Source organism: Cydia amplana, chromosome 5 (assembly GCF_948474715.1).
Source record: "Cydia amplana chromosome 5, ilCydAmpl1.1, whole genome shotgun sequence".
NCBI lineage: Eukaryota > Metazoa > Arthropoda > Insecta > Lepidoptera > Tortricidae > Cydia > Cydia amplana.
The window spans coordinates 17,436,336-17,454,146 of NC_086073.1; the positions used below are offsets into that span (position 1 = coordinate 17,436,336).

Below are 17,811 nucleotides of genomic sequence, written 5' to 3' on the forward strand. Positions count from 1 at the left end.
CACTTTTTTGTCTGTGGTAAGATAACTTTTTAGTTTGCCTGTATTTAGAAATCGCTGACCTGCAGAATTTCTCCTCGTGTTAGCTATTTCCTGATTTCGTCCTAAAAGAGTCTAGGCCTAGGTCTAGGCCTGGTTGTATACACTTCTAAGAATTAAATTGAACTTTTATTTTATAAGTAAATAGACAGGAAACCAACCTTCAATCGTATTAGGATTATTTGGCTTTCTTATAGTATAATGTTTTCAATCAATATAATTTTAGTGTCCGTATCATATCGACGATTTTTCACGATTTCCCAGCCAACTTTACTGCTTTTTGTACAAATTAGAGCGTCTAAATCAGAATAGACCGCACGTTAAGGCTATAATATTGCTGGTCCAGCTGGTCCCCAGAACAGGTGTCATTCCGAACGCTGGGCTAGTGTGGGACAGTTGAATGGAAATAAGTTTTTGGCAATCTTGGTACAATCTTTTATCGCTGACTGTTTTTTCCACAGGCAAGGAATATTTATCGAGACAATTCTAAAAACCCTAAAGGTTGCGTTGTTTTATCACAGAGTTCCTATGACCACCTACTGTCTCAATTGTCAGATAAGCTCGATAGCACCAGCATAATATTGTAATGTCACCCGACTTACATATGTATGCAAATTTTCAGCTTCATCGGAAAGCGGGTCATGGGTCAAATTTAACTGTTTAAGTGGGCAAGATTTGATTACATACAGACAACGGTATAAGTGAATGTAAATAAAAGTTTGTAGGTATATAAATAATTAAAAATAAACAAAAATAAAACCAAAATAAAATAACTTAATATAAAATCTTTTTTAAAAAAAAGGGAACCGCCTTCAAAAAACCAACCCACTGAAAAGTACAAAATAATTTTTATATGGCACCCCTTTACGTGTCCAGTCCCTATGCCGTCGTAAAGCGAATTTTTGCCAAAAAGTAATTAATACCTAATAATAAGAAAATTAATAATCACCCGGGTAATTACTTAGTTTTTGAAGTCGGTGCCAAATCAAATTTTTTGAGAACCGATATTTTAGACAACGAAGAACGCTGCACTTACTTGCATTATAAAGACATACTTAGTTTACTCATTAATTTAGTTCTTGTAGGTACTACGTTCTCGTATTTATTTTCTGATTGGTAGTAAAGACTGTTTTTGTTGGTTTGGCACCGCCTTCAAAAACTAAGTAATTACCCGGATGATTATTAATTTTCTTATTATTAGGTATTAATTACTTTTTGGCAAAAATTCGCTTTACGACGGCATAGGGACTGGACACGTAAAGGGGTGCCATATAAAAATTATTTTGTACTTTTCAGTGGGTTGGTTTTTTGAAGGCGGTTCCCTTTTTTTAAAAAAATATTTTATATTAAGTTATTTTATTTTGGTTTTATTTTTGTCTATTTTTAATTTTTTAATTATTTTTTATTTATTTTATTTTATTTTTTACTTTTTAGTGATAGGTAGGTACTTCATTTATTTTAGGTTTTGGGCTAAAATACTAGTTTGTTAGGCTCTCCATTTAGTTTTGGGCTAGTAACTACCTACTAATGTTGGTGATGGCCTAACTCGATGATAATCGCGACACAACATAATATGACGTTTTGGTGCTAAACGATTTGTATGTATATTGCTCCCACTTCCACTCCCATTCCCAGTCCCAGTCCGAGTCCGACTCCCACTCCCACTATTTTATCTAAATCGGTTTCAGCAACATAAATTTGTTGGTAAGTATCCCGATAGCATGGCCACCTACCGGGTCCAATTGGTTTTTCAAACCATCCATGCACTGTACACTAAAACCTTCTCCAGAATGTAACAAACACTTTTCTGAAAGCCAAACGCGAGATAATCACGAACAAACATACACAGATACATACGTACATACATACGGGTCAAACTGAGAACGTCCTTTTTTAAAGGCAGTTAGAAAAAAGTTCATCGACCCACCTAGTGGAACTCTGCAACATAGGCACACGACGACAAGTCGGTTAACCAAAACAAAGTGTGCCTATGTTGCACCAAACGTAAGTTCCACTAGGTACAGCAAGGGTTCAGCATCAGCTCTATCTTGGATACTGCTCTCCCAAGTGCTCATCAAGATGTGACAGATTACCAAAATAGCGTGGGCCTATGTTGCACCAAACCTGAGTTCCACTAGGTACAGCAAGGGTTCAGCATCAGCTCTATCTTGGGTACTGCTCTCCCAGGTGCTGATCATGATGTGATGGATGACCAAAATAGCGTGGGCCTATGTTGCACCAAACCTGAGTTCCACTAAGTACAGCCAGGGTTCAGCATCAGCTCTATCTTGGGTACTGCTCTCCCAAGTGCTCATCAAGATGTGACGGATGACCAAAATAGCGCGGGCCTATGTTGCACCAAACCTGAGTTCCACTAGGTACAGCCAAGGTGAACCCTGCCAGCCAGGGTGGTTTGGTGCATCAGCTCTATCTTGGGTACTGCTCTCCCAAGTGCTCATCAAGATGTGACGGATGGCCAAAATAGCGTTGGCCTATGTTGCACCAAACCTGAGTTCCACTAGGTACAGCCAGGGTTCAGCATCAGCTCTATCTTGGGTACTGCTCTCCCAAGTGCTCATCAAGATGAGACGGATGACCAAAATAGCGTGGGCCTATGTTGCACCAAACCTGAGTTCCACTAGGTACAGCCAGGGTTCAGCATCAGCTCAGATCTATGTATACTAAAACCTTCTCCAGAATGTATGAAACACTTTTCTGAAAACCGCATCAAAATCGGTTCAGTCAAACGCGAGATAATCGCGAACAAATATACATACATACATACATACGGGTCAAACTGAGAACCTCCTTTTTTTTTTGAAGGCGGTTAAAAAGAGATATTTTTACTTCCCCTTTTCAAGATTGCGGGTCGTGACTAGAAAATGTTGTTGCTTTCGGACCAAGGATTATCCCGCCCGCACGATTTCTCACCTTCCGGAAAAACTTCCGGCAGGCATTTTCTGGGTAGGCGATTTTCCACGTCCCTTATTTTCATCCACGTGGACACCATATATTATGCTGGGTTTTAAACACGCTTATTTATTGCCTACTGTAGTCATGATACCATCAGGCACGCACGGCAGTCCACTCAGTGCCCAGCGAACTGCATTCGGAGAAAGACTTGAACTCACGGCGCATTAAGTTGATTTTGATATTACTATCAGTCATATAATTGACAGATTGAAGTTCTGAAGTGGTTAAAAAAAGTAGAAAATAGTAGTATATGTTTATTTCTCTAAACTGATTGGCAAGATGTATAGCTCCAGTTATGCTAGCCATAAGCTCACATTTTCCGAATCAGGCTGAAAGCATCGCTCTCAAGAACCGCAAGTCACGAGCGACGAGCGAAGCAACATGCCGAAAAATGGACGAAGAGCGATATCGCCAATAAATCATAGCTTATTGAAGGAATTCATTGGTCATGCACCGAAATTAACGGTTATGTGATGGACGATTTGTATCACTGAAATTGTATTTGTGTTCACCACTTGTCTCGATGGTTGTATAAGTAGTTGCGTTGTGGTTTTATAAGTATATAGTAGCTGAAATTTGGGACGAAAACTACTTTATAATTTTTTTTTCTTACTTATGGTACAAACAAATCTGCTTTATGCAACCAAGCCTTCAAGCCGTGGCTGCATATAGCGTTTAGAACGTTCAACAAATCACTCATTTTATCAAGCAAATTGACAGTGACATATTGCCCGCCTCAACGCTGCAGTTTTCATCCAAATATCACCTTTAGTGTAAAGTCCCTAAATTTCATTTTTTAGGGTTCCGTACCCAAAGGGTAAAATCGGGACCCTATTACTAAGACTCCGCTGTCCGTCCGTCCGTCCGTCCGTCCGTCCGTCCGTCCGTCTGTCACCAGGCTGTATCTCACGAACCGTGATAGCTAGACAGTTGAAATTTTCACAGATGATGTATTTCTGTTGCCGCTATAACAACAAATACTAAAAACAGAATAAAATAAAGATTTAAGTGGGGCTCCCATACAACAAACGTGATTTTTGACCGAAGTTAAGCAACGTCGGGCGGGGTCAGTACTTGGATGGGTGACCGTTTTTTTGCTTGTTTTGCTCTATTTTTTGTTGATGGTGCGGAACCCTCCGACTCGCACTTGGCCGGTTTTTTTTCTAAATTTATTTACCACTAGCATCTAGCACTAGGTATCTTCTTTGCGCTATTTGCATGAAAACAATTATACTATTTATAAACTATATATTTCTAGTAAGGAAAGCGAAATAATGTATTATTGTTTCTATCTTTTTTCTCATATCCAAAACACGTATTTCTCGCAATAGGTATGAGTGAAACGTGTGGTCATCTCAGCATCGTTAGTCATAGGGATTGAATGTCACTAGTTAGTTAGCGAAGAATGAGCTTGATATTGTTCGTGGTACCAAGGAAGACTGATTATAAGAACAATTACCACGTGTGCCTAGTCAATGTTGTCAGTAGGTATTATATATATCAGGCTTGTTTTTACTGCTGTTCTGTCCCGTGACCCAGGGGAAATTTACAAAGGTCGTAAAGGTCGTAACACATACTTCTTACCTGTGGATAGCCTATAAAGCTTAAAGCTCTGTCATTCTAATTACGCCTTAAGGCATCGACGTGATGGATGATCAAATCGACCTAAAACAAATTGGCGTCAATCTCCTCATCAAAAAGCTTACAATCCATTTATGGTGACATTAAAGCGCTCTAAATGAGAGTTTCCGAACGGAAGCTGCACAAGTGCACAGACCAAGCTGTCAAAATCAAATCATCGCGATACGATAAAGTATACGATTTATATGTGAAATAAATAGCTTAAAGTGTAAAAATTTTATAAATAACGATAAACAGTGATTTACATTACATTTTGTACTTACCTGCCTTTGTTGGAGCCAAAGTGACAACGGGACGAAGTGAGTAACGGATGTTAAAAATATAAGACAACCGTGCTTTATAAGATTGAATTCAGTTTAATGACTTTTTAAAAGGTTGGTGACGTAAGCAATAAGCATGGTTACCAGGGGGTCTAGCCAACATGACTAAACCAAAACAAACGCTAAACCAAAAGAAAAGTTTGTTTCTATTGGCATTTCCTATCAACTTTAGTCATCTTGGCCAGGCCTCGGATCCTTAACCCTTTGCTAGGCTATGAGATATATTTCCCACATACGACACTTCAAACATGGAAGTTCCAGACTAAATACACTTCTAAAATAGATATTAATAAAATAAATTAAAAAAAAAACCATTTAAATTCTCGACGTGGACTTTAGTTAATCTACTTAGATTTCAGAACTCATCTTAACTTTACTAAAAGTTCGAACTAAAAAGGATTAACGAATATTAAGTTATTTTAGACTCTGAAATTAAATCAATCGCCTTACTGTAATCATCTTATACCTAGTACGTAGTAGAGTACATAATGTTTTTGTTCCTTAGTAAAATTCCTTCTTCTTTAATAAAATTCCCTCATGGTTTATACAAAAGTAACTGTAGAACCGTTTCGTTATACGCAACAGGTACAACCAAACTCAAGGAGGATATACGCCTTATTGAATTGGAATAAGGTACTTACAAGAATTTTAACTTATCTTTGAATACAGTATCTAGGAAAGAGGTACAGTTGACTTGCATTCATGCACGGGTGCAGTATTTATCAATCTACCTAACGTAGGTAAAACATCTCGGAGGCAAAAGCTGATCTTAAAAATCGTTGCGTTGCACCTAAGCAAAGTGGCATTTTAATATGTCACTTTTCGAGGGTTTCTTTATATGATACATTTCTATATATTTATGGTAATTTTTTATGGTTAATCAACTTTATAATTTGAAAAAAGAAAATGGTACGCAAAATCTCACAATTTGATACTCGTATTTTTCATGAGTAGCGTAAAGGGGTGGCATAATGTTCAGTTGTTGTCACTTTCATTTTCAACGGTAATGTAAAATAAACTTTTAGGAATAAAACACTTTATTTCTGAGTGTCGCACTCTTGACTACTTAAGTATTTTCTCTTTAAAATATCCTCTTATAGAAGTTATGTTATAGACAACTAAAATCCTCTTTCACAGACTTTATGTGCCTACTTACTGCCTTTTTGGTTCGTTCGGTACAGGAGACCGTGCCTCACATCGTGCGTGGAACGGAGCGCCAATTTTTAAATTCAAATGTGGAATTTTGAAACGCAATCGGCCGGAGTGCGAGTGTGAATTGCAACTGTCAGATGCATTCGTTGGTAGTTATTTGGCGTTGTTTAGGTACTAGTTTGTTTTGGGTGAATTTTTAGAGAGATGCTCCCTTTGGTTTTAAACGTAGGTATATAAGTGATTTTTTTTAATGTGTAACGGTTTACCGTTATTTCTAATTAAAATTCTAAGAAATAAGAAATTTATCTAGACCCTAAATATAACTTTAAATTACTATAATATACATTTAATACATGTTTACAAAGAAAATACACGAAAACCTTACAAACTAATGAATAACACAAAATAAATGTACGAACAAACAGAATTGACGACTGCATTTGCTATTAGATAAAACTAGATGCGAATACAAAGGCCTACGTCACCCGCTCGCGATAAGCGATGTGCACTGGCCAGCTAACGGGTCACATACTCGTTCGCGACATTCCTACCACGGCTTTGACAGCGAGAGGTCAAATCAGCTAATTACATAGATACGATTTTACGACATGATGTGACAAATTTTTAACAAGGTGTGAAATTAATCTAGATTTAATGTTTGAAGTTAAGTTCCAGTATTTCCCCAAATAGGGTGAGTGTTTGAATATTTTGTAGTTTTAAGAATAAGGCAACTTTCATAGTAAGTAGTATCATACGGAATTATTTTCTTCATGCAATCATTTTTTTCATTTAGTTCTGTCTGGGTACATTTATCTATCACTATCTGCTTATTAACTGTAATTTTCCTATAGAAATAACGCTGGAAATAACAAGCTTCTCGATCCTTCTAGAAATATGAGTCTACCCACTTTATAAAAATCTTGTAAATTATAGTGGACATTATACTTAATTCTAATTTGAATGTACAAAATTACATGCCAAATTGTAGTTAAGATGCATTAATAACGCTTTTAGTTACTTTTTAATTTGTAGAAGTACATTTAGTAAATTTAACTTCACTTTCTTCTTTGTTTAAAAGAAATGATAATTCTGCTTGTGACTGCCACATCATTGATCACCATTTAATGCTTTGGGGTTCACTAAACCAGCCTACTTTCTTATTAGCACTTTTAATTGGCCTAAAACCCGGATGTCGCAGTCACTTGCACAAAATTGGACTTTTCTTGAAATGGCCATTTTAACGGAATTCCAGGGACCAAGTCTGGGGTTGAAATCGGAACCCACCAACCTGGATGCGCATACTCCTCTACGTTCCGGAGGGTTCCTGTGCTGAGGACCCGGAACTCCAGCTGAAGACGGCCACCTCCAAGTGCGACGTTCCGCGGCGTAGTGCAGGGAAGTGACCCCTATCGAGGACTCGTTTCGTCTTTTGTTAATTGCCAGCTCAGAATAGACCCACGACCTTTCTTTTCTTTTAGTTAGTTTCTTTAGTTTTAATATATCTTGTAAAATTTATTCTGGCTAGTTTTTCTTCTATCTCACTTAGCTGTCTACCCTACTTTATGCGACGCTAAACGTCACATTGGCGCCCATACTGGTTATTTCTGAGCTGTGCATTATTGAAACAAGTCCTTGGTTTTTTTCTCTTCTTGGTTTTCTTTGGTGTTGGTGGCTTTCTCATATTAGAACTTCTTGTAATTCATCTAGTTTTTAAGTCTGATTTGAGCAGTTGTTTGGTACGTGGTTGTCTGTTTTTCACTTCACGTCGTTATAGTACATTTTTCATGTGTTAAAAAAAAGAGTACACTTGACTTGCTCTAATTTAATAATAATTTTAAAATTCTATCGTATCCTACATTCCACTTACTTAGCAACTAAACCTAACTGCTTTTTAATCAATTGTAATCAAAACACACACCTATTACTTTGAAATTTAAACATGTCGTACCCAATTAAATATTTGTCACTACAAAAAGCCGAGCTTGAGTATGAGGTGATTCTCAGAGGTGGTTCAACCGGTTCGGTACAAGACCTCCGGAGCCAGATAGTAAAACTAGCCATACCTCCTGAGGACATTTTGGAATCACACTTAGAGCCTGCGGTGGACCTTGATGCTGTTAAAGACAGTCTTACAAAGTCTCAAACGATGCTAGCATCCCTCAAATCAAAATTTGATAAGACCCTGTTCTTGCGTACCGAGAATCTACTACACCATATATATCACAGACTAAGACGTATCTCGAACGTCAGTGCCGCGTTAGTTGACCAGCACAAAAATTATTGTACTACCTTTAACAACCAATACAAAGACATTACAGCGATGAGGCCGGCATCAACTTCAAATGCAAATGCAGTTTCAGCTTTGGAACCGGAACCAACGGCGGTGCTTCACTGTGATCGTAATCTGACCTCCGACTTAGCAAAACTAAAGTACTCGGGTAAAGCCTGCGTTTTTTCTTTCATTCAAAGAGTTGAGGAATTCGTAGAAGCTAGGAATATTTCTAAAGATCGTTTATTGAAGTTTGCGTACGAGATTTTCACTGACGACGCATTACATTGGTTCCGTTGCAATAAAGAAAGTTTTCAAAGTTGGGACGATGTCGTCGTCCTCTTAAAAAAAGACTTTAGTCCAAAGAATTACGACTATCGCCTGACTAATGAAATAAAGTCTCGTACGCAAGGGGAACAGGAAAACATATCTATTTACTTATCCATTATGCATGGTATGTTCGCGCGATTGGTTAAACCGCTGTCCGAGGAAGAAAAACTCGAAATTATCTTACACAATATCCGGCCGTGTTATGCGAGCACCCTAGCCGCTTCGTCCGAGATCAAGGATCTAAAGACTTTAAAAAACCTTTGCTCAAACTATGAGGATATTCAGTCACGCTTATCTTTGTTTCATGAACCGCCTAGGGTGACTTCTGAAACCCTAGCCCCAGAATTTGCCTACACTAAACATAATAAAAATAATAACTACTACACAAATAAAAACTACCAAAATACTAATTCAAACGAAAGACAGAAAAACTATTATAATCAAAACAAATATCCTAACTACTCGAGCTCTTACAACTACAACAAACCTAAACCTACAGAAGAAAAACCTAGTACTACTAATGCTGTACAAGCAACAGCAAACAGTTCAAATAATGTCAACACTACTAGTAACTTGCGTAAGTACTGCCCTAGGTGTCGCATGGATACACACTCTTTGAAAGAATGCAAACAACCACACTTCCCTATCTGCTTTAAATGTGGTAACAAAGGTGTACGTTACCCTGACTGTAAATCCTGTAACCCTAAAGATTCAAAAAACTAAATTTGGTGGATTGTAGTGTAGATAATCTTCCCAACAAATCTAGCGAAAACTTTAATGAAGCAGAGTGGAAAACTTGGCTAGAATTTATAGCTAAATTTTTCACTTGCTATTCAGTCACTGCAATCCACGATTCAGATAATCTACATAGCAGACCATATGTCTCAGTGCAGATCAACGGTAGAACTATCCATGGTTTGTTAGATACGGGTAGTGGTTATACAATTCTAGGTAATAACTATCATAAAGTTTTCTTGGATGCGGGTTTCAAGTTCGACAGTACGGATACGTTAAATTTAATCGCAGCTGGCAGGCATAGACTAAACAATATTGGTTCGATCAATCTGCCTGTCTCGTTCTTAGATCAAACCCACATCTTGAAGGCCTACGTTGTACCAGAAGTTGAAAACTCCATGATACTAGGCATGGACTTCTGGAGAATTTTCGAATTGTTTCCTAAAAAACTTGATTCGGTGATTTTGTCTAGGGATGTTGATCAATTAGACTCTCTATCACTAGACCCTCAACCTACACACTTATGTGACTATGACCATCTTTCAGCTGAGCAAAAGATCACGGCTGATCATATCACTGAGCAGTTTCGCAACATTTCATATGAAGAGCGTGGTCTAGGGCGCACTTCTCTAATTGCTCACAATATAGATACTGGTAATGCTGTTCCTGTTCGACAGAGATACTACAGAATGTCTCCTGAAAAACAAAGAATACTAAACATTCAGCTTGATGAAATGTTGCGTGATAACGTAGTAGAGCCTTGCGAGAGCCCTTGGTCGTCCCCGGTTCTGTTGACACCTAAAAAAAATGGCGAAATGAGATTCTGCTTAGATAGCCGTAAATTGAATGCAGTTACTATCAAAGATGCTTACAGTATTCCTTACATGTCTGAGATTCTCGATAATCTGCGTGACGCGAAGTATCTCTCTAGTTTAGACTTGTCAAAGAGCTTTTGGCAAATTCCGATTAAGGAAGAAGACCGGTGTAAAACGGCGTTTTATATTCCTTCGCGTGGTACCTTTCAGTTTATTTCTATGCCTTTTGGCTTAACCAATGCTCCAGCGACGCAACAGCGACTGGTTGATATGTTGTTCTATGGGCCTGATTTTGAGCATAAAGTCTTTGTCTACATCGACGACATTATCATTGTCTCATCGACCTTTGAAGAACATATCTCCCTATTAGTTAGAGTCTTGGAGAAACTTAAAATGGCCAACTTAACCATTGGATACCAAAAGTGCCAATTCTTCAGGAATAAACTATGTTATTTAGGCTATGTAGTGGATAGAAATGGACTACAACCGAACCCAGAAAAGATTGAGGCAGTTATTAACTATCCAACGCCTACTAATCGCAAGGAAGTTCGTCGGTTTATTGGAACGGCATCATGGTATCGCCGATTCATTCCAAATTTTAGTTCTATAGCTTCACCTCTAAATAAACTTACTTCACAAGCTAAAAACTCACCCCCTTTTAATTGGTCTACTGACGCTGAAAACGCCTTCCGTACGCTAAAGGAAGCTTTAATATCTTCTCCTATATTATCGTGCCCGGATTATACGCAGTCTTTCCAAGTACATACTGATGCGAGTGATTACGGCGTGGGTGCAGTCCTGACTCAATTCATAGACAATCAGGAGAAGGTTATAGCATACATGAGTAAGTCTCTCTCTAGTCAAGAGCGTAACTACAGCGCAACAGAGCGAGAGGCACTTGCAGTACTTACAGCGATTGAACACTGGAGGTGCTACTTAGAAAACGGCAAAAAGTTCGTGGTGTATACCGACCACTCATCACTTAAGTGGTTTCTAAATCTAAACAATCCTACGGGCCGTTTAGCCCGTTGGGGAGTTCGTATGTCCTCATTCAACTTTGAGATCAAGCATCGTCGTGGCTCAGAAAATGTGGTACCAGACAGTCTCTCCCGTTCTGTTGCTATTGCCGAGATTGATGAGATCTCAACTGATCGTGACATGTTTTATTCTACAAGCGACTCGTGGTATCTAAATATTTACAACGGCTGCCAAAACACTCCTACTTCATTTTTAAATTACAAAGTAACTAATGGCAGACTATTTAGGTTTAAAAAAAGTCTAAATCCTTTAACCCGAGAGTTCGAGTGGAAAGAAGTCGTCCCTCTCGAATTTAGACTCGATATTATTGTTAAAAATCACTCAGAACCTACCGCTGGCCACTTTGGCATATATAAAACACATAAACGGCTTTCCTTAAACTACTTCTGGCCGGACATGCATCGCGATGTAGTTAAATTCGTTTCTAATTGTGATATTTGCTGTGCTCACAAGCATGCTACTCATGCTACTCTAGGCATTATGGGCCGTCCTAAAGACTGCTCACGCCCTTTTCAGATGTTGAGCATGGATCTTATAGGTCCCCTACCCCCGTCGAGAAAACAGAACACCTTTATATTTGTTGTGACATGCTGTTTCTCGAAGTACTGTCTATTATTCCCTATTCGTCGCGCAACCTCCGAGATAATAGCTAAGTTAATCGAGGAAAACGTTTTCTTAGTTCACGGCGTGCCTAGTACTGTTCTTATGGACAACGGAAAGCAGTTTACAAGTAACGTGTTAAAGAAATTGTTTAATGACTACAATGTCCCTAACGTAAGATTTACGCCTAAATATACTCCGCAAGTAAACACAGTAGAACGATACAACAAAGTGATTATTACAGCAGTATCATCCTACATTGAAAACGACCATAGGTTCTGGGATTGCAACCTACCTAAAATTCAATTCGCTATGAACACATCCAGTAATGAGGTAACAAAATACAGCCCCGCGTTTCTCGTTCATGGACGAGAATTGGTCGCTAGCGGTTTACACTATATTGACCCACAACTAGGTGACGACATAATATTTACCCCTAGAGATGAATATGCAGAGAATCTGGGTCATTTGCGGAAAATTTTTGATAAGGTTCAATCCTTCCTTGTTCAAGCCCATTCTAGGAATAGCGAACAATATAACTTACGCCGTAAGGATCACGAATTTAAGGTTGGCGATACTATTTGGAAAAAAACGTTCTACCTTAGCGACAAAAACAACATGTTTGCCAAGAAACTTGCACCGAAGTATGTGCCATGTAAAATCGTTGCTAAAAAGTCTAATTTAGTATACGAATTAGAAGATATGCAAGGGAATAATATAGGACACTGGCACGTTAAAGATTTTAAAATCACAAATTACAAAGTTTAATATGATTAAATAGACCCCTATCAACGATTTCTACATTAACTGTCTAAATTTATTCATTAGCCTCATGAAACGGACTTATAAGCGCTGGCACATTCCCTAAATACTCTAGCTGTTACATTAGATTCATTCTATTTTATAAACCCCTACCGGTTCGTGAATCCATACTTATCAGTAGGCTATCAGGTCTTCTAAAGAGACCTAAAATATACGGAATAGCCAGTATCATCATCTAGATCACTGAGGTTAGTGTTTAAATTTAATTAAGAACCATTAATGATACATGAGAGAGTATTTATACAATCGTAAGTATAATACTCAATCTGCTAGGACGCAAAAACATATATAGAAATGTTTATTGCTTATTTGGCTGTGTGATGTACGTATGAAGAGGAGGTGTATGTTGAGATTGAAGCCTGAATGGTGACTTGTGTATCTATTAAGTAGACAACAGAAATAGCGGGTTTTCCTAGTAAAAACCCTAACCTAAAAAGAGGGGTATGTAACGGTTTACCGTTATTTCTAATTAAAATTCTAAGAAATAAGAAATTTATCTAGACCCTAAATATAACTTTAAATTACTATAATATACATTTAATACATGTTTACAAAGAAAATACACGAAAACCTTACAAACTAATGAATAACACAAAATAAATTTACGAACAAACAGAATTGACGACTGCATTTGCTATTAGATAAAACTAGATGCGAATACAAAGGCCTACGTCACCCGCTCGCGATAAGCGATGTGCACTGGCCAGCTAACGGGTCACATACTCGTTCGCGACATTCCTACCACGGCTTTGACAGCGAGAGGTCAAATCAGCTAATTACATAGATACGATTTTACGACATGATGTGACAAATTTTTAACAAGGTGTGAAATTAATCTAGATTTAATGTTTGAAGTTAAGTTCCAGTATTTCCCCAAATAGGGTGAGTGTTTGAATATTTTGTAGTTTTAAGAATAAGGCAACTTTCATAGTAAGTAGTATCATACGGAATTATTTTCTTCATGCAATCATTTTTTTCATTTAGTTCTGTCTGGGTACATTTATCTATCACTATCTGCTTATTAACTGTAATTTTCCTATAGAAATAACGCTGGAAATAACAAGCTTCTCGATCCTTCTAGAAATATGAGTCTACCCACTTTATAAAAATCTTGTAAATTATAGTGGACATTATACTTAATTCTAATTTGAATGTACAAAATTACATGCCAAATTGTAGTTAAGATGCATTAATAACGCTTTTAGTTACTTTTTAATTTGTAGAAGTACATTTAGTAAATTTAACTTCACTTTCTTCTTTGTTTAAAAGAAATGATAATTCTGCTTGTGACTGCCACATCATTGATCACCATTTAATGCTTTGGGGTTCACTAAACCAGCCTACTTTCTTATTAGCACTTTTAATTGGCCTAAAACCCGGATGTCGCAGTCACTTGCACAAAATTGGACTTTTCTTGAAATGGCCATTTTAACGGAATTCCAGGGACCAAGTCTGGGGTTGAAATCGGAACCCACCAACCTGGATGCGCATACTCCTCTACGTTCCGGAGGGTTCCTGTGCTGAGGACCCGGAACTCCAGCTGAAGACGGCCACCTCCAAGTGCGACGTTCCGCGGCGTAGTGCAGGGAAGTGACCCCTATCGAGGACTCGTTTCGTCTTTTGTTAATTGCCAGCTCAGAATAGACCCACGACCTTTCTTTTCTTTTAGTTAGTTTCTTTAGTTTTAATATATCTTGTAAAATTTATTCTGGCTAGTTTTTCTTCTATCTCACTTAGCTGTCTACCCTACTTTATGCGACGCTAAACGTCACAAATGTATAGTTACTAGGGATGCGACGAATATTCTGCAACTATTCGGTATTCGGCCTATTCGACCACTTTGCCGAATATTCGGTATTCTGTATATCTGGTTCGCGTGTCGACTCAAAATGTTCGCATGTCGGTCGCCGAATATTCGGCGCTTTGGCCGAGAGAGGAGACGAATATTCGGTATTAGGTATTCGGCCAAAACCACTATTCGGGGCATCTCTAATAATTTCTGCCACGATTTTGACATTCATGTCGTCACTCATTTTATCAAGGAAATTGACAGATACAGCGGCGCGGCAACAACGACGCAACAGTAATGCAGCTGCAGTTGTCATCCGAACGTCACCTTTTTATTGTCGTTTGCACCAAAACTATTTCACACAACTTTACGCTTTTAGTAAGGTCAATGTGGCTAATTCCATTATAGGGTCTATTCCGTCCACTAGCGTTTTTCACGAAAATTGATATGTACATAATTACATCGACAAAGCAGCGATTGCTTTTAGTTTCAGCAATCAAAAGCAGATGGGTTTTTTCTGCGATTGAAAATCAAAGAAATATACGCTCGTAGACACAATAGCCGCTATGACGGCATTAGCCACATTGACCTTAAGTATATTATCTTTTCTATGATTTTACTGTAATGTCCGCTGACTGTTTACAATCTAGTTTCTATCAGGCTCAGGTGCAGAAACTATGAGAGGACCTCACCCGTCACTATAGTGATACAATTCGCAGCTGCCCCGAAACATAAACATAACAATGTCGACTTCAATTAATTAATAAAGCTCTGTAATGTACACTTAATCAGTTAAGTAAAGGTGTTGTACAAGTATACAAATATGCATCGCATCGTGCTTTAATTCGATGTTTTAAATTAAAGTATCATTCGTATATAAAAGCAAAATTAGAGTAGCTTACTTTATCGGCAAAAATAACATCGTTACAGCAACACACATATTTTTCCAGTTCAAATACTCAATACTATTGGAAACTACGTATAGGTAGTTTCTTTATTTGGCACTGAAATCTAAAACATGTACAAGTAAGTATTTAAAGTTTATTTGTAAAATGATTACACAAACTAGGGTATATAGTAAAACAATCGCACACAACCGAATATTGGCGCAGATCAAACAAATGCCTGCGCAAATCAAAACAATGTAACTCAAATTGATATTACATGTCACTCAAAATTAATTTTGGATAACCGCGGTGTGCTCTGCGTCAAATAGTTACATTCGTTTGATTGTTTTGTCGGAATAAATATGATATCACTTGTTTCATCTTGGTGGACGTCTGAATGTCGGTCTGATTCGAACTTTAATATACAAAAATACTCCTTATTGCACACCTCAGTAAAAGCAAACAATACAAAAGAAAACAGAAACACAAGCAGAGATATTAAACAACAGGCGAGGCGGTCTTAATATAAGTCAAATATTGGGTCCAGATACGACATGGATCGGATAATTATGTCAGTGTCAAAAGTGACGTTTCTTCAAACAAAAACGTACTAATATTAAATCACCGAAATGTGTCGTCAAAACACAATGTAACCTTGTTTTGGCATATCATTTTTTCACACAATCAAAACGTTTCACCGCAACCTATGTAAGTATGTAAATAATGCCAATTCTAAAACTAATTTTAAGCTCAAACTCAAATCGGAAATAAAACGTTAAATTAATATTGATATTTATTCAGGGGTAATTTTACAGCATTACAGCTAGGGGCGCCAATGTTATATTAAAGCTAAAGTAATAAAATTATATGATGAATATATGACAATAATTAATGATGACTATGTTGATTCACAAAAACAACATAATAATGATAGCAAAACGCTTCATTCACTGTGATACTCAAGAGTAACTCGGCAACAAAATAAATGAAAACCTGTACAAAGCACACAGCAATTATAAGTTGGAGCAATAAACTGCATTAAGTCCCAGCAATATGGCGGCATTCTGAGGCAATTATATCAGGATTACGGCTTCAAGCTCGATATAATTGTCTTAACGTGATGAATCAGATATTAAAACGTTCGAATTTACTACAAAATCATAAACTTTGGTACGATGAATAAATGGTTTATCTATCTATCTTTGAGGGTTTAAAACGTTCGGGGAAACCTGCGTCTTATAGTTATAAAAATTAACGATTTGGATACATTTTTCTAACACTTTTTTCATAAAAATAAAATAAAATAGAAGTTTTGACATGCTCATAGGATAAAGTACGAAAAATAGGCTTTAATGATGTCCCACGGAAATACTAATTAACTAAAATTAAGTTACACTGATTTAAACTTTCACGATTTTTACACATTATGAAATTGTACAACGGGACTTGATCTTAACGTGTCTTCTCTGAGACCACGGGGACAACGCCGTCCTCGAAACGTCGGAGGTAAATCTTAAAACTTACATACGCGATTAAGTCCCGTTGTACAATTTAATAAAATTAAGTTACTTAAGTTAATTATTATTTTTGACCCGATAATGATTACCTTTACCTGTTTTGGATTTGAATCAGGTGGCCAATTGAAACTTATATTCTGACGTCTAAATGAATGACGAGCGAGATGAACGCGCAAATAACAACATTTCGATTATCGTTTTAATGTCAGAAATGTAAGTCTGAATTGGCCTCCAGGCAGAGTCGTGTTCGATACCACTACGCCTCTTTACCCGGGTAGTTCGACTCTCGAAAGACAATTCCGCTAAACTATTTCGATTAAATTTTCGCCGGAAACTCTTTCCAAAGTGTCACGAGCAAGTTCTCTCGAGTACAAGAGAGGTCCAATTCAGGCAATGTTTGGAGAAAAAGCCAGGAATTAAATACAAATAAACACTAATCGGCCAGTACAACCACTCGCGTAGGAATCCATCCTAATCCATCCTATCTATCTCCATTCTAATATTATAAATGCGAAAGTGTGTCTGTCTGTCTGTCTGTCTGTTACCTCTTCACGCTTAAATCGCTGAACCGATTTATTTGAAATTTGGCATAAAGATAGTTTGAGCCCCGGGAAAGGACAAAGGGTAGTTTTTATGTCGGAAATCATTCCAAAAGTGAGTGCAAATGGGGGTGGAGTTGAAAGAGTATAGTTAATGAATTGCCTAGTAATTGAAGTAAGCAATGCGCAAATTGAATGATTGATATTAGCATTATCCAGGCGCTATACTTTAGCTGCTTTCAGTAATTCCACGCAGACGAAGTCGGGGGCAAAAGCTGGTGTATTTATAATCAAATTCTTCATTCGTTTATCCTGGTGTCTTTCACCTGTGGTCTAAGCATTTTTTTT

The 17,811-nt window shown here is 37.6% G+C and overlaps 2 protein-coding genes across 3 annotated transcripts in view; both read left to right on the forward strand.

Moving 5' to 3' along the window:
* The window catches only part of LOC134648323 (pseudouridylate synthase RPUSD2-like), a 625,507-nt gene that overhangs the window by 307,678 nt on the left and 300,018 nt on the right, over positions 1-17,811 (forward strand). The window lies entirely within an intron of this gene.
* On the forward strand, positions 7,951-13,206 carry LOC134648140 (uncharacterized). The gene has a single exon (XM_063502618.1). It carries the CDS (start codon positions 8,062-8,064, stop codon positions 9,442-9,444), a length of 1,383 nt encoding a protein of 460 aa, XP_063358688.1. The 5' UTR covers positions 7,951-8,061; the 3' UTR covers positions 9,445-13,206.